The 18637-nt window shown below is 45.8% G+C and overlaps 1 protein-coding gene across 2 annotated transcripts in view; it reads right to left on the reverse strand.

Moving 5' to 3' along the window:
• Window positions 1-18637, reverse strand: part of GPD2 (glycerol-3-phosphate dehydrogenase 2) — a 1314993-nt gene that overhangs the window by 766827 nt on the left and 529529 nt on the right. For both annotated transcript variants that reach the window (XM_086956671.1, XM_086956673.1), the window contains exon 4: window positions 10919-11043. In XM_086956671.1, the coding sequence (XP_086812797.1) occupies window positions 10919-11043 (125 nt within the window). The remainder of the gene's footprint in view (window positions 1-10918; window positions 11044-18637) is intronic.

Consider the following 18637-nt stretch of genomic DNA (forward strand, 5'->3'; position numbering starts at 1 on the left):
CAAGCAGCGACGAGGCTCCGGCAGCAGGGAGATGTCTATTGTTTGAGAAATCGTGCGCATCACTGCCGTCCAGTATGTCGATATGAACCTGCATTCCCAGATGGTGTGAAAAAATGTCCCCTCCTCCCCGCAGCCACGTAGGCAGAATTTATGCATGGCTCTCCCTATCTTGTGCAGGAGTGGTCTGGTGTAGTACGTACGGTGCAGTATTTTGAGTTGGACCAGTTTTAATCTTGAGGGGATCGCAGCTTCACGGGGCGAGGCGAGAGCCTCCTGCCATTCAGAATCGTCAAAGGGGCCCACCTCCTCAGACCAGTTTTGTTTCAGTGTGGCTGTCACGTCCGGGAGGTTATTGACGAGCTTCCTATATGTGAGGGAAGTGGCCCTGTCCTGCATGTGTTCAGTCAGAAGCCTATCTTCGAGAGGAGAAGATTCCTCCAGGATGGTGCCCGTAGGTATAACCGACTGTAGAGCATGCTTAACTTGCAAGTATCTAAACATCTCCGTCTGTGACATCTCATATTGTGTTTGTAGGTAGGCGAAGTCTACCACCTTATCCTTCTTCCATAAATCCCCTACCACCGAAATACCAATGTTGTCCCAGGCCTGGAATCCCTTACTATTTTGGAGGAAGCCCAACTTGCTTGAGTCTCACAGCGGTGTCATTTGGGTGATAGTTGCAAAGGATTTTAGACGCCTGTTGGCCCGGTACCATAACTGTACAGAGTGTTGCGTCGGGCCTATCAAGTCTGATGGTGGACGGGGGCTGTAAAGATTACCCAGCAGTCCCCTACCTTCCAAAGAGTGTCTATCAGCAAGATATGCAGGCTCAGTTTGTGAGGCGTGTAGCCAGAAATTAATCTGCTTTAGGTGTGCCGCCTAATAGTATAGCTCTATATTGGGAAGTGCAATCCCCCCATCGTACCAGCTTCTAGTTAATTTATCTTGCGCGATTCGGGGCGGCTTACCTCCCCACAGTAGATGGGACACTGTTGCAGCAATAGTTTTGAAGTATCGTTCAGGGACCAATGACGGGGTATTTTCAAGCACGTAAAGGAAGCGGGGGAGCGCCATCATTTTATACAGCGCTGCCTTGCCTAAAAGTGTGAGAGGGAGAGTCTGCCACACCTTCACGTCACGCTTGAACCGCTCCAGAAAGGGGCTGAGATTTAGGCTATAGAATTCATCAGGGTCTGGGGTTATAAAGATACCCAGGTATTTAAATGCTGCTGTGGTAGCCCTTAGGGGGCAGGTAAGTGGCAGGACAGGCGGCGGACCAGCAAGGATAAACAGGGTTGACTTAGTCCAATTAATCATATAACCTGATACTCTACCGAACTTCTCACACACATTTAGTAATTCGAGAATAGATTTTCTGGGGGAGGTGAAATACAGGAGGATATCGACTGTGTATAGTGATATACGATCCTCCCATACGTCTGTCCATCGGAGCCCCTTGATAGTGGGTTCCCATCTGATCCAGATCGCAAGTGGTTCCAGGATCAGTGCGAATAGCAACGGAGACAGTGGGCATCCCTGTCTCGTGCCTCGGCCAAGTGGGAAGTCACGTGAGATATGTCCATTTGCGACAATATGCGCTAGTGGTTTAGTGTATAGCAAACGAACCCAGGTGCAAAATTTGGGACCAAATCCCATATGTTGGAGCACTGCGAATAGATAAGGCCATTCGACTATCGAAAGCCATAGTGGCGTCAAGCGAAAGGATGACAGTAGGGTCGTTAAGATAGGGGGCTCGTGCCAAGACCACATGAAGCCGACTGAGGTTGAGGGCCGTGCTCCGATGTGCCATGAAGCTAGATTGGTCCGGATGAACTAACGTCGCGAGGTGAGGAGTAAGTCGTAACGCCAGCAATTTGGCGAGGATCTTAGGCTCCGCGTTGATGAGGCAGATTGGGCGGTAGGAGGCAGTGTGTCTTTGGCTTACCAGGCTTGTGGATCGCGACAATCGTGGCTAGTCGCTGATCTCGTGGCAGCTCCCCTATTTCAAGACTGTCGGATAGCATGCTTAGGAAGGGGGCTGTCGATTGTATCAGTCTTTTGTGTACTTCAACTGGGAGCCCATTTGGCCCCAGCGCCTTGCCGGACGCTAATGCATAGGTAGCTGTCTGCACCTCATCGGTGGCAATGTCGACCTCCAACAGAAGCGCTGCCTCCGGGGAGAGTTTAAGTATTGATAGATCCTTAATATATTCATATGCCTCTTCGGTCGTATAGGCTGCCCGGGGAGCATAGATTTGTTCATAGTGGTCGGCTAGGAGATTGACTATACCATCAGGATCAGAGATCGGGGAGCCTGAGGGAGGCGTTAGTTGTGCAATGACTTTATGCGCTCTTTCTTTCCGATCCAGCCAGGCTAAAATTTTCCCTGCCTTATCTCCCAGCTCGTACACCCTGTGCCTAGTGGCTTGTATCTTGCTTTGCGCCATTTCTCTCTGGTGAGCTAAGACCTCTGCTTGTTTTAAGCGAACCGTACAGGCGGTTCCCGGAGAAGGGTGGGCCACCTGCTCTTCGAAGGCTACGGCCAGTTCAGCCTCAGGGCCATCTAATTCCGCCCAACGCTCCTGCTTGTGACCCAGGATGGATTCCATAGCTTGTCCCCGGAGGACCACTTCGTACGCCTCCCAGAGCGTACTGGGTGAAGCCACTGAGCCCTTGTTTTCTTGGCAAAATTGTTTAGTGGTACGTGCGAGGGTCGACTGAATGGGTGCGATCTGGAGGAAGCCAGCATGCACCGGGAACATGCGTCTACGGCAGACCTGGTGATGGGTATATTTGAACAGTATTGGGTCCGAGATGCCCCTGGGGAGGATAGTGACCTCCTCTATACCCTGTAGGGCGTCTGCGGACACCAGGAAATAATCGATACATGTGAGACATTTATGCACTGCTGAGTAGAAGGTGTAGCATGTTTCATTCGGGTGCTTGAATCGCCAGCTGTCTGTAAGCCCCAGGGCATCTACTAGACCAAGAAGACGTCGCCCACCCTGCATTTCCAGCCTGATAGGGAATCTGTCCTGTGAACCATCAATTATGACGTTGAAGTCGCCCCCCATTAGGAGTGTCGCCTCCGGCAATGTCAATAGAAACGTTGTAAGGGCTGAATGGGATTGTGCATGGAGTGCAGGAGGTATATAGACAGAGACCAAATTGAATAACCTTCCTTCCACTGACAGGTCAGCGCCAAGAAGCGGCCATATTCGTCAACTCGTGTTTGATGCACCACCAGTGGGAAGTTTTTCCTAATAAGAATCCCCGTACCTCTGGAGCCCGAGGAAAAGTCTGCATGGGCCAACATCTGTTATCCCCATCTGTCCATAGCTCGAACCGCTGACCCAACCAGATGCGTCTCTTGCAAAAAGACCACCGCAGGGCCACAACGTTTCAGGTATTGCAGTACTAGGCCTCTCTTCACTTTATCTCCTAAGCCTCTAACATTCCAGGTAAGTAGAGTGAGGGTTGTCCATTTAGCCTGCGGCCCCTGCGAGGCAATTTCAGCCATCATCTGTATTGAGGTGTATCAAGTATCTAAAATTGCACCTACAGTGAAGTGTATCAAGAATCTAGAGTTGCATGTGGCCCGTAGAGCTAAAGTATCGTCCCATAGTGCTGTCAAAACCAGAGTGAGTTTAACAAAACAATAAGAAACAGTTACATTCGTAATAAAAGCAGCAAACTTTATCGCATAAGTTACCTTCCCATCCCGTGTCCCACCCACCCTCCCTGACTCCCTGCCAGGCGAACCTACAACTGCCCGCCACCCCAACTTTGCAGAGCGCTTTATTTTCCCTCCCAAAACTGCAATACTTGCGTGTCGTGGGGGGGGGAGGGGTGGCGGGGGGAGTCCTATGAGGCAGCAGCCTTTTGGAGTCCCTCAGGCTCCCCCAGTCCAGAACCTCAAGTCAGCTCAAATGTTAATGTCCTTAGCGCCGCATCTTCAATTACAGAGGATTGTCCGAGGTGCGGCCAGCCCTATTCTTCTTCAGGATGTGAGTCACGGTGGGGTTCCTGATCCCCGGAGCCCATATCTTCTGGGGAATCCTCCCCCTCTCGGCAGCGCTGCAGTCTCGGTTTCCGGTCCTGTTTGTTCACTGGACGCCAGCCCTCCAGCCATTCGAGTGTCGTCTCCGGTGAGTTGAAGATCCATGTCTTCCCTTAAGCCAACACCCTTAGCTTTGCAGGAAATAACATGGAATATGGCAACTTTTGCGCCTGTAGCAGTTTTTTAACCTCGAAGAAGCTACGACGTCTCCTTGAAACGGCAGCAGTGTAATCCGGAAAGAAGGAGAGGGTTGAGTTTAATATCCAGATAGGGGGGGAGATCCTTGCCGCTTGCAGAATCGCGTCGCGATCTCTAAAGTTGAAGAGGCGTGCCAGTACTGGTCTCGGGGCCTTCCACCAGGTACTCTATGGGCGCGCTCGACTGAAAAGATGTGCGAGTCCCTTAGGTTGTAACCTAGTTTTTATCAACTCTTCAACGTACAGGTCCATTGCCTGGGTCCCTTTCGTCTACGGAATACCTATAATTCTGACGTTGTTCCGTCTTGCGCGCCCTTCTTGGTCGTCTAGTTTGTCCATGAGCATTTTGTTGTCCTTTTCCAGGAGGGCCACCGACACTTGGAGGTCTGATGTGTCCTGAACCAGGGATTTTGCCACTATCTCCACGTCCTTCACCCTATCCGCCATTTTGTGGCGGTCCCTCCGCAGAAGAGAAACGTCCGCAGAGATCGCCTGGACATTTGCAAGTGCCTTTATGATGTCCTTCAGTGTTACCTTCTTTCCTCCATCGCCTTCCTGTTATTTGCCCTGAGGTGGCGTTGTATGAGATCCTTTCTCATAAGCATATTTGTCCAATTTGGCCTGGACAGTCTGATTTCTGGGCCCTCTGCCTGCCATTTCACCTTGGGTTGTAGGGCGTGCAGCAGATGTAGACGCGGCGGAGCTACTAGATAGTTCGTTATTACGTTCCCAGACTGCTCCGCTTCCAGCGTCCCGGTCCCCAGAGTTTGTAGTGGAGTAGAGGCGAATAGGTTCGCAGCAGCGTGAGTTGGTGGTCCGTGGGCAATGGGGGAGGCCGGATGGTAGAGTAGACTCCTCTTGTATGACTGAGCAGTCAATGGGTCCCGATGGCCGTCACCCTCAGGTATGCTTATAGTCTCAGGGCTTCGGGTAGCAGAGCAGCTCCGGACAAAACTGCGTCAATTGAGAGGTGCACCCCCGAATCCTAATGATCCCTCCGGACCAACCCCAGGTTCACTCGCGTTTGGTATCCGGGTTGGAGGGCTCGCTGCACCAGGAGTACCCAAAGTTCATCAGGCGACTCACGAATCCAGCATATCCATGGGACCGGGTAACAGTGCAGTCCAGAGCACCGAAGGGGGTGTATCAGCGAGGAGCCAGGTCGTGTGGTGGAGAGCAGGGAAGGCAGATAGTTCAAGCATACCACTACTCCACGTCCAGGCCCGCCTCCTCTGCCGTCCCGGAGCTTGCGCCGGAGTTGGGAGGCCGCACTAGTCACATCCACAGTGTCAAGGGGGGGGGGGGCGCCACTTGCAGCAAGGTCCCGGTGGCAGGGGAGGACACCACAGGGAGGAACAAAGGCGGCTGGATCGCCGTTTAGAGCTTACTGATGTCCGTGTGCTCGCCGCCGGCCGCTGCAATAACTTTAGTCCCCGGTCTCCCAGGCCCCACCGGGCCTCGCACAGTCAGGTGGAGATATCGTCAGATGTCGGCTTAGGTGTGGAAGCACGGAGGCACCGATGTGCGCCCCTTGAGTTTCGACGGCAGGGGAACCCCTCTGGAGGCTCCAATTCACCGGATAAGTGTGCGGATTTTTAAAGTGCACACTTTTAAAAAGAAAAATGCACTATACAGGTAAAACACCCACTGCATGATTAAACACACAGAATTCCGTGAAGCCAGCAGTATGTTGGCAGATTTGTGAAGGAGAAGTGTGGCTCACTGGTTAGAGCAGGCAGACCCTGAAGCAGAGGTCAGACCCGGGACCAGGGTTAAATTCCCGACGCGGCAGGGTCTTGAGCTCAAATGTCCATGGACTCGATAATTCTCGCTTCGGTGCCTGACCTAATCATGGGTTCACACTCTGCAACTCTGGGCATTAAGCTTGCTTAATCTCCACAACGGCCCCCCCGCGGCGGGATGCCTGGCTTTGACCTTGGGGATGCCCTGTAGGGGCTATCTCACAGGGAAAAGCCAGGACGGGTTCCCAAGGCAAGCGCGGAGATACCCCTTCGGGGGTCGATTCTGGCGCTATATAAGAAACATAATAATAATAATAATAATAGCAAACTGACCACCCACCTACTATGAAACTGTCCAAAACAAATGAAATTGGTAGGAAGGTTTGACCAACATCAATATCGTTTTTAACACTGGCATACTGCAGTTTCCAGCTTTCGTTATCCTTGGCCTCCCAAAAAGACATACCCTACCAAATCTCACAGTGGCAAAGAAACAGCAATAGCCCAATGTGCTCTCAACCAAGTAATCACCGCGTTTTGTGAATCTGCCTGAATCCCAGAACATAGATCCTGGTTTTATAAACTTTTGGACCTCCTGGGGATGGGGAAAATCTCTTCAACCCAGACTATGAACTAGACCACTAGACCAAGTATGGGGCTCATGTTTCTCTTTCTTAGCTGATGAGTTTAGAGAACTCTTGTGCCCTAGACACCCTAGAGTACTCAGGACTACTCCAAAACAGCCCTCAAATGCCTTTCATTGTATTAGCGGAGTCCTCCATTGGCTTGCAGCACCACTGAGAAAAGCTGAATAGCGGATAGCCTTGGGTGAGGGAATTCAAGCAGAAAACTACTTTGAGAGGGTATTACAGTGACACAATTTGACAAAGTGTGGGGATGGGAATGGGCAAGGAACTTTATTGTTTGTTACTCGAGTGTTATTTTTCTTTTTTTTCTCCTAATCTCTTTCTACATCCTTTTTTGTTTTTTTCAACCCCGTCGGCCACTGGTTTATTTGTTAAAAATGCCAGTATGGAGAGTTAAGAATAAAGTGCACACTTTCGAAAAGGCTGGCAAATGTCCACTATACCCATCACAAAGTACTAAATGTAACTATCAATCAATTATTTGTTTAGTTGTGTAAAACTATTTAAATGTGGCATTATTTTCACAGCCGATTTGTGAGCAAATTTAGATTGTATTACATTTGGGTATACTATAATTCATAGCAGCTCTGCTTCATTTACCAAACCGATATTAGAAACTTCTAGATTCATTTATGTTTCTTAGTTACGATGTTACTCCACATGTGGGAAAGGGTGGTCAAAAGAGATGGGACAAATGTATTCAAATTCCTTAAGAGTTAGGAGACATGGGAGGAGCTTCGCGCGTGCCCAAGATGGCCGCGTGAGCACAGGGCTCCCGAGACCATCGTAGCCTCCCACATCTATCCTGTCGTTTATCCTGTCCTTCATTGATATATCCGTGAAGATGAACCACAGGTGAGGCGAGATCTGTTTTCAGATTCCGAATCTGACCTCGGAGACCGGAGTAGTGGTGCTCTGAAGATTGCGGCCTACGCCTCCGTGATGCCCGGCTGTGGAGTTGGCATAGTGCCTGAGCTGTAGTTGAACAACATCGGCCTGAGGTGGTGGGGTCGACCGGTCTGGTTGGCTTTCACTTTCGATTTGGTCTTTCCTCGAGGGAGATTCAACGGCAAGCGCCCCCTTGGTGCCGAGGTCAGCTATTCTACGCCACCGTACGCTACGTACCTCCTCACGGCTTTGAGAATTTTGATAGGATACCTGGCGTGTGCCCTCCTGAGTGAGGCTGGGTCTGCGACCCTGAGGTCCTGGAACCACCATCTTCCTACCTGGTCTATCTGCCTCACGTCGGTCGGTACTCCGCAATGGCGGGGAAAACAGAGGGTGAAAAGCAGAAGCTCAAGACAACCCGGCGGGGTGGCTATACCCAGACTAACAATATGGACCATTATGCCTAAACCAGGGGATCTCCTAGCGGACCGGGCAGATCGCTGGAGGACGCTAGAGATGTTCCGACTTCGGCAACCGAACCGACCCTACAAGACGTTATGGCCGCCATAGATGGGATCAAGTCCTCCCTTGGGCAACAAATGGAGACCCTCAACCATAAACTTGACACTGTGGCGATCGATGTCAATCTGATCCGCACGGACCTGACAAAAACTAATGAGAAAGTCAAGTCGTTGGACATTAAGACCTCCAGTTTGACGAACGATGTTGCTGACCTGCAGACGGAGGTCCGCAATTTGAGGGCCTCCAATGATCTTTGTCCGCCGACTGGAGGATTTTGAAGGGAGGGCTCGGCGGAACCACGTTCGCATTATTGGTGTCCCGGAGAAGGCGGAAGATTCTGCAGCTGACCTCTTCGTCGAGAACTTGGTTTTTAACCATCTTGCACCCAAGGGACTAAGTAAATTTGTCATGGTTGAACGGGCCAGTTCCGGGTGGTAAGCCAAAAGTGGGGGCCCCACCGCGGCCTATGATCGCAAGGATTTTCAATTTTCGTGACAGAGACGCTATCCTGTAGGCTTCGCGGATGAGTGGACCTATGAAGTTCGAGAACACTATCAACTTCTACCCGGACTTTACCCAAGCTGTTCAAAGGCAGAGACTTGGTTTCCTGGGGGTAAAGAGGAGACTGCGTGATATGGGCCTTAAGTACGCTATGCTTTTTCCGGCCAAGTTGAGGATCGAACACGCTGAGCGCACTTATTTTTTTGTTCTGCCTGATGCGGTGGCCCACTGGCTTGACACTCTACCGAACCATCCTGCGCCAGAGGCGCAATCCGGAGGGGCAGAAGGCGGACCGATGGAGCAGGAATAGACACCTTTGACTGGTTTCTAGGGTCCCCAGTTGGCCTTGAAATGTGGTTCGCTAATCCTGCAATGTGAATGGTTGTGACATCCGGGGGGGTTGCGGGGCTATTGGTGGGTCTCTTTCCTCCTCTGACTTACTTTTTGTAGCTTAGTTGATGTTGGGGCGACAGTTACACGGCATGTTGGTGGGGGGAGTGGGGTTTTTTTGTTGGGGTGTGTGTTTGTTTTTCTGCAAGGCAATGTATTGTTAGACCTTCTGATCGAAGTGCTGGATTCTTGTTGGGGTTGGGACTTTCACTTTCAGATGGGGGGTAGGGGGCTGAAACTGATGAGTTGGAATGTGAATGGGTTGGGGGATAGGATTAAACGTGGGGTAGTGCTGCAATTATTGAAACGTCTCTCCCCAGATGTGGTCCTTCTTCAGGAGTCGCACTTGATGGGTAACACTTGTCACGCAATGAATAGGAAGGGGTATCGTCTGGTCGCCCAATGCCGGGTTCTCTTCAGGCTCAAGGGGGGTTGGTATACTGATTAAGGCTTCTCTCCCATTGGAGATCGATGCAACGGTCCTGAACGACAGGGGGCGCTATGTCGCTCTAACAGGTAGGTGGGAGGGTCGAACTCTTTCCCTGGTTTCTGTTTATGTCCCCCCTGGATTGCAGTCAACTACTTTCGCGGACGGGTGGTCCTCGCTCTCACCGAGGGGGTCATTGCTATTGGGTGGTGATTTGAGCGCTGTGGCTTCTGGTATGACTGATCTGCACCCACCTAGAGATCTTAAGGGGGCGCAGAACTGGCTTCACGATTTCATTCATACTCTGGGCTTGGTAGGGTGTTGGAGGTTGTTGCACCCCTTTCAGCGGCAGTACACCTTTCACTCGGGCGCACACGGTAGCCTTTCTAGAATTGACTATATTTTGGTCCCGGCTGCACAGGCGATTTCTGTTACCGAGGTTAAGCATCTTGCTCGGGGGATCTCTGATCATTCTCCAATATGGCTTTGTATGGGGTCCAATCCTGGGACGGAGGGTCGGGTAGCCCCGATCAACCCATGGTACCTCCGGAACCCTAAAACTCGTGCGGAACTGGTGAAATCTCTTGACCACTATTTTCTTGAGAATGAGGGTTCGGTTTCGTCGGCGGTGTCCCTTTGGGAGGCTTTCAAGACTGTTCTTAGGGGCCAGGCCCTGTCGTTAATCGCAGGTGTTAAGAAACGGAGAGACGAGCAGGTGGTTAAGATTAAAGCGGAGATAGCGGACCTAGAGCTCGGCCTGGAGCGGGATGTTACGCGTGCTAGGACGCATGTTTTGCGACTCAAGCAGTTGGAATATAGGGCGTTAATTACTGACGCGGCCTAGGCAATGAGTAGAGAACAGCAGGGACGGCTCTATGACGTAGGAGATAAAGCTGGAAAATTGATAGCGTGGCTGGATAAGAAGGATAGGGCTAATCATGTGGTTGCCCGTTATCGAGACGGCGAGCGGTTGTCGGGTTACTGACCCTGGGGAGATCGTTCAGTGTTTTGCAGATCACTTTCCGTCAGTATATGCCTCTGTGTGTGATTGCTCAGTTGTGGGGATTCCAGAGGCCTCCTACAGTAGACTTATGGAAGGAAAACATGGATTGGTGTATATTCTGGAAAAAGAGTGTGTACCTAGCCAGGGGCCGTCCCCGGAAGTGGTGTAGAGTGTGGGGACCTTGGAATAGTTATCGGGGAAACATATGTATACCGCCTGCAGTTGATAACATGGATGTTCCGTTCCACCTTCCCCCTGACCCATGCATTTTGACCATTCTATTGTATTTTATTACATCTGACTCCTGTCTCCACCCCCCCTCCCCTTTCTTTATACTGATTGCTGCTCATTGTATTTCTTCCTCCCTTGAATGGACTCGCACTTTTACAACATGTTCATGCCTTGCTTGTTTTTATATTTCAATAAAAAGAAACAACAAAAAAAAAGAGTTAAGAGACATCATTAAAATTCTTCAAGTCCAAACTATATTGTAAAATGCTTCATATTTATTTCATCCATTAAGAATAATGTTAATAATTACCTGCTCGAGATCCAAACGCATGATGGCCTTCTGAAGATACCTTACTCCACCATGTATCAATTTTGTACTTCTGCTGCTAGTCCCTGATGCAAAATCATCTCTCTCAACAAGAGCTGTTTTTAGTCCTGTGTTGAACAAAAACAGAATTAACATTTTCAATTTCTGAAATGCAATATACTTGAGGTTAGTCTGTAAAAAATAAATTTGCCACAGCCATGTTGTTAAGCAAATATTCTGCAGCATCAAGAACAAATGTAAACTATTTTCTTGAATGGTTAAATATCTCCTCAGTATTTCAAGAGGAAACACTTAAGACCATGATTCTCAACTAGGTGATATAATTCACAAATACACGACATATCAAAATGTTTTTTGATGTAGATCTGCGTTCTGTTGCAAAGACTACAAGCTGGTAAACTATAACTAGAGTACAACTCTTAATTTGCTGGAAACTAGATTAACTTTGTTCTTGGGGGGGGGGGAATCGACCTGAAATACGCAGCCCGAACGATATGAGCGGTGTTAACAACTCCTGTACTGGTGGCCTTTGCAACTGATTAAAAGCTGTGGGCCTCCTGGACCATGGCCGAGGGAAGTCTTAGACCGCTGGGGGGAACCAACTGGCATCATACGGAGATCGAAACAAATGGAGATGACCTAGGAGAGATGGTATGTGGCTATGTGACTGACCATGACAGCAAGGACTGAAGTGGCAGCCCTAAGGTTGCGGAGGTGGAAGAAAAGAAGCATGGCCGGCCCTTTGAAACGCCAGCGATGGGTAAGTAGACCGTGCCAGGACTAATGGCGGCCTGTCCAACCTTTAGCTCAGTGTATGCCTGGTGGCAGCTGCGAACCAGTACCGATTGCTCTGAGACACAGTACATTTAACTTGCATGATACTACCCACTTGCAGAAAACAAGGTGTTGTCTTTTTTGGTGCCACAATTATGCTCTGTTCTACAATACTGATTATCCCATGGACCGCTGCCCATCAGTCTATCACCACCTCAATAGGATGGTAAAAGATAAGGCCAAGAAGTAGGCAGAGCAGCAGCCCGATATTAAAAAATATATCAAGGTCATCAAGGCTACATGTGTAACAGAGGAGACAGATGCTGGCCTTGAGAGCCATCCCTTTCTGAAGTAAAGAAAGCTGTTCCTGCCTAAAGGGTATCCATGGAAGCCAGGATAGATGTGGTAGCTGTAGATCTGGGCTTTGTCAGGCGCACCTGCGTAACTTCACTGACAGAGTGACACAGGTGGAAACGCAGACTGCACAGTTAACAAATAAAGGCATGAATATACAGTGCAAAATGGATGATCTTGCCTGTAGAACCAAGATATCTGAAACAAGATCATAAGATGCAGAGAGCAAATGGAGACGGAACAACATGCGCTTGGTTAATTTCCAGAAAAGGATGGAGTGAGTGTTTGGAACTAATTCTTGAGGACTGGATAACTAATGAGCCGATACCTTGGGGCCTTATCAAGTTTCTTCCCAATCGAACATGCACAAAGATGGCTAATGCAAACCCCACAACGGGACATGCCACCACATACAAATGTATTTAAATAGCTCAATTATAGAGGCAGAGATGTCCTGTTGCAGGAAGCATGCAGAGAGACTATGATCCATTTACAAGGTGCTGAAGTAATACTGATCCTAGAATACACACTTCAGGTGCAATGCATAAGCCGATCCTTTGAGTAAGTAAAAAAAGTACAATGCAGAGACGTAAACTTAAACAACAAAATGTTTCTTCCCACCAGGCTACAGGTATTGTATGATAATAGATCACACTTTTTCACAGCAACAGAACAGGCGTGGTACTAGCTGGATACATTTGACAAGAGATGGGGAGGTCCCAACGAGCACTTTGCGCCCGCGGATCGATCTCACAAGAGGCTGTCCAAAATGCAAGACTCTTGAAAGCAGGTTGTAGAACGTTTAAAAGATGGGATAGACAGATAGACTTACGACCGGACCATCAGACATGCCTGCTGGGTATATCTACAGTGCAAAGAAATAAGGGGCACCCCAGTAATCTATGGGGATCGGGGTAATTATTTAAGTGTACGACACAATAATCCCGCTGGAGAGAGGAACTAGCCTATCCTCCCTAGGCCAATGAGAACCATACAATCAAACATTGGTACAGTATACTGATATAATTTATTAACCATACAATGTATCAATATGGAAAAAGCCAAGAATGGCAGTTCATAATGTAGGTGCTCAAACATCAAAGTGAAGCTGCAGACAGCCTGTAGGGCCACCAGATTTCTTCAGAAGGTGAGCCACCTAATAATGCAAACTGAAAAAATGGCGAACAATGGTATCAAATCAAAGGATTAAGGATTACAAAAGACGCAGATTTCAGCAAATGTCAAATTGTTTTATTTTTTTCTGCCTTCCCTTTTAAAACAGAGTAAATGTAGGTTTTCATTCATTTTTCATTTTAATGATTTAAGGTGATATTCTCTTTGCAAATTTTGTAAAGGTTTTAATTAACCATATACAATAAAATATTTACTTACTTACTTAAAAAGTGAAACCTGGCATAAGTGAATACAAAGTGCAAGTTCTTAAATACCATATATAGACTTATAGAGCTGATATGCAACAATAATTTAACAGAAAGACTCAAAATCAGAGTTAATTGTGTTAAGTAAATATGACAATAATACCAGCCAACTATTATTAATTCTACTAACAAATGTAATACAGAAACTCCAATGTTATCCTATAGGAAAGGTAGGCCTTGCAGTAGTAAAAACGAATTTGAGTTTTTCACTACTAGGACATATAAAACTTAAATGTATGTGTCATACTTTTAAAATACACGGTAACCTGCCCTCTGAGCTGTCCAGGGCCGACCATAAGGATGACTAAGGGTGACTTGTATGTATTAGGAAGGAAGGTTTGGGCCTGGCAAAAGGTTTATTTTGTCAGGTCGAAATGGCAGTTTGAAACTGCACACACAATTGGCAATGGCCGGTCTGATTAGGCTTAAAAGGCGACTCAAGTGGGTGGCACAAACAATGCTGAAGGCTCTCTAGTAACATTTAATTTACAGGCCCTGGGTACATATAGTATCACTTTACTAAGGACTTGTAAGTAAATTAAATATACCACTTAGCGGTAAGCCAATTTTACCATATATAAAGAAGGGAGCAAAATCACTTACACAATGGTTAGCAGTGGTAAGGTTCACAGATTCCTAAAGCCAAAAATAACGAATCCAGCGAATACATAGATGTAATGCAAAAAGTCAGAAGATGACCCTACAAAAAGGGACAAGTCCAGCAGATGGTAGCAATTTCTAGGTCTGTTTTTCTTTGCAAAGTGGACAATGCAAAACAATTTGTCATATGATAGGTGCATCTGTTGCTGGTGGTAGCACACCATGAATAGGTCTCATCTATCGATAGAGCCTGACCTGTTGTTTCCAATACACTAAACTAAGATGGGGCATTGGGTCAGACCCTTCGTATGATAGGATAGATTTTTGCTCTACCTCGTATCTCTGTACTTGATGTCTTTCTTCGCTAATATTGGGTCTGTCCTGCCCAGGAGCATTTCAGTCTCCAGTAGAGACTAGAGGGGTCTTTTTTCTGTCTTCCAACACTTAGTGGAGGGCATGGGTTTTCCTAATCCTTCTAACAACCCTAGCTTGCCACTCTGTTTCTGCTTTTCCCACCAATCCCTCCTGTTCCTCCCCAATTATACTTTTCGTCCGCCTGTGAAAATCCCCTATTTCGTACCCTTTACTGTTTTCCATTGCTTCTCACTCTCTAGTGTATAACCATACCTCCAATACTCATCTGTTGCTTTTCGGTCTTTCTCCCAGTTTTGATTGTATTTTTTAATGAAGACCCAACAGTTCCAAAGTGCTACATGGCCACTTGCTAGCAATTGTAAACGTCTGAAAACGTTATTCACCTTTTAATGACTGCTCCCACATGGGAATCAGCCATGTTGGAATGGTACATTTAAAATGCCAACATAGCTGCACATGCGTCCACAAGCATGCATATGCATCTTGAGGCACCGTCGCTAATGCCAATGTAAACAAGCAAAGCAAGCAGCTTGGCTTCTAACAGACATGACCTACTGGCTTGGTCAATGTTTCCTCTAGTCTGAAGAATGTTATTCCTTGCACCCAGCAATATTCTTTGATCTTCCAAGGACCTCAGTGCCAGCATACAATAGCTGGTGTAGCCGTTGTATTAGATAATCTCTTTCCATTGGGTCCCTTTCAGTTTGAATATTTGTGTGTGTTCTTACAACTGATTCTAATTCTGAGGAATTGTGGCTTTGAGGTCTAATACTATGTGAAGGTGGAGGGCACAAAATGCTGGTACCTAAATCTGTAAAACATTATAAGGCCCGTTTGTAGAGACACTGACTTTCCATTCACAAATACAAAGGACATTTTAAAGTCAAAAATGTCCTTTAACCAACAGCATCTGGCAATATCTTAGTGAGAAGAGAGGATCTACTAAAGACCTCCCTTTCACCCTCGAGACTTGCGTTCAAATCCAAAAGTCAGAAATTCCCAAGGATAATGGGATTCTGTGCTGTGAAATGATTAGCAAGATCTATAATAATTACAACTTATATGACTTAACTCCGAGCAGGAATACCGTTACTGACCTCCTTATGAATCACATTTCCCAGAGATACTTGGGAGAGACTGTAAATATTTGTCGATTGTGGTAAAAAGATGGATATTACTGTGTTTTAGGTACACTCCATTTTTAACAGCACTCTAGTGAGAACGACCAGCTATCTTATGACTTTGTGGACATTCCTCGGTGGAGTGCCGAGTGTTTCAGCGAAATTCAAATTAACTCGAGAAATGAGACCAGGGCAAGAGCGGATTTTTGAGTAACAGGAGCATGTTGGCTATCAGCCACGATTCTTCATAGCTATGGTGGTGGTAAGTACTGCACCAGCAGCAGGATACTTCCCTTTGCTGTAAGGCTGCAGGAATGTTCAGAAATAACGAGCTGTACTGGTATTTGGATGTTTTCGCCTTCTTGATTAATTTTCAAATTGCTTACTTAATTAGGTATTTGGTATCGGCGTTGAATGCTCTATTGACAACAGCATACATTTATTGTCTTGGCAGTGTTATGACCCATGAGGGTATGATTTCCGTTTTCATCCTCGAAACGCAGAAAAATACTGAATTAATATTTACCCTTTATGTCGAATAGATTGATAGCCTTTGGAAATGAAGGGTCCAGGTTTTTCGATGGGCCTCAGAGGTACCACAGACCTCAAACAATAAGTACTATGAAAAGGAAATGTTTCAAATGACATTTTTCTAATTGTGTTGTAGCCACACTTCAAGATACTGTAAGTAGAAATATTGTTTGGAGGCACAAACGACTAGGTGGTTTGATAATGGCACAACTGTGCTATAACTTCACATCTCTATAGTGTTGTCAGTGTTACGACATCCTGGTATCCCATCGATAACGATGATAACGCAGCTGTTTTCTAATTAAAGGGTAGTAGATTTAGAAATGTGACAGCAACAGCATTTTATGCTCCGCACAATAAAACATGATTCTTTGATGCATTGCACACAATGACGACTGGAGATAGACATGCTTGACGATATTTTTAATTCGAAATGTGGTACTTTTATTGTAGAAAAACAACAAAATGGTTCCAATTAATCAGGAAAAACAAGAACGGTGGTTTGCAAAAGGCAGAATGAATCTTAATTATGGCGGCACACAGAACGAAACCGTTAAGGGTTCAATAAAGCGTCTGATGCACTGCACTTGTGGGAGCGTGCACAACTTGATAATGATATTAGCGGGGTTTATCAGTCTAAACATAATAAGTTTTAAAAGTATCCAATACTTGAGAAATAGTTAAAACACACGTATGGGAGAAGTGTCGCTACAAAACAAATTGAAAATAACGGCTGCATCTGATTTTGTTGTTCTTGCTGAAAGCATTACGTTTAACGCTATTTTATTTCAGAACCACGTTTCCACTGCTCCGTTTGTAAGATAAATACATAAAAAAGAATGAACTATAATAACATAAAATAATAAGATTTTGAGAGTGACTCGGGGCAAAAATAATACATTCAAGAGAAAAACACTAACAAAGTCAATAAGGGTAACGTTTTGGCTTTAGCAATGCTTGACATTTGTTTTAAATGGATTCTCTAAAACGTCACTAAAAAAACGGTCTGCCCGTGCTTGCAGCGATTATTCATATTTTTTGGGACAAATTTTTTTACACAAAGATGTCTGCTCAAGCATATGCATGCATACACTGCAGCTTTTTAAAAAAAGTGCATCAGAAAAGTAATTCACGGATGCATGCACAATTACATTGCACTAAACCAGTTGCAACAATGGGTAGGCATGTTTTCTTTTGGAAAAATAATGAAAATTTTACCCCAAAACAGACAAGTGACCTAGCAGCTTTCTAGGGAGAGTTGCCAGTCCCTTGCTAAAGTAATAATTTAAAAAAAAGTAAAATAAAGTTAGGTAAAAGCAAAATAATTTCAAGAAAGAGCACACGTCACTGGTATTCAAGGACTCTACTTTTGAAGATATGCACAGTGGACAGGAGCAGACTGCTGTCACTCAGAGTTAGGTAAGCCAATGACACACTCTTTGCCCCTTTCTATGGTTTTAAGCAGATAAAAGTGACTGACACTACAAAATACAAATACAAGAAGTACAGTGAAAATCCACAGTACGCAATTATAATACATATACATCTATATATATTCACTGAAAAAAACATACCTTTCAGAGACATTATAGTTAGGCATTAGCATTTAAAAAAAACTTTGAAATTCACTGAAAAAAACATAGGTTTCATGAGTGTTATAGTTAGCTGAGCATTTCACTCGTACCATAGAAATTCTTCCGTTATAGTTTATTGTGCTAACTATAACTCGCGCCCCCGCAATGCACTGCTGATGATGTCACATCTCAAATGACATCACTGATGACATCATCCACGTGACAATCTGATACACCTCATCAAACACTAGTATAACCTTTGATCACTCACTGTAAAATACAGAGTACCATATTTGAAAGCATTGACACACACATACCAGTTACTACATACGCACTCACTGATGCCTAGGTTTACACACACAACTGTCCATTTACCCACAGAATCACTTATACATGCAGTCACTGATCAATGGTAACACTATCAAATGTACTCATACACCTATATAGACATTTCAAAGGTTTTTTAAATGCTAATTTCTAACTATAACGTCTCTGAAACCTATGGTTTTTTCAGTGAATTTCAAAGGTTTTTTAAAAGCTAACTTTTAAGTGTAATAGTAGTTATACCTATTTTTTTGTACTGAATTTCTACAGTTTTTTAACTGTTTATTTATAAATAGTTTATTTATTAAACAACATATATTTTTCTGAAAATTGCAAAAAAAATAGTTCAAAAGTGAAATATTTAAAAAAAAATGTTTTTTTGTATTTTGATATATATATATATATATATATATTTATTTTTTAATTGTTTTTTCAATTTTTTGGGGGGAGCTGCGCACCCAAAGCGTGCCTTCGGCAGCGGCCATTTTGGAAAAGTCGTGAAGGATACGCGTAAGGTGAGCGACGAGTGCATGTTTTTTTTTTTAGTTATGTCATATACGGACAATGTTACGTGGTGTGCGCGACCGGTATGCGACCGGCCTGCGACTC

The sequence above is a fragment of the Lissotriton vulgaris genome, chromosome 2_1 (assembly GCF_964263255.1).
Source record: "Lissotriton vulgaris chromosome 2_1, aLisVul1.2, whole genome shotgun sequence".
Lineage (NCBI taxonomy): Eukaryota > Metazoa > Chordata > Amphibia > Caudata > Salamandridae > Lissotriton > Lissotriton vulgaris.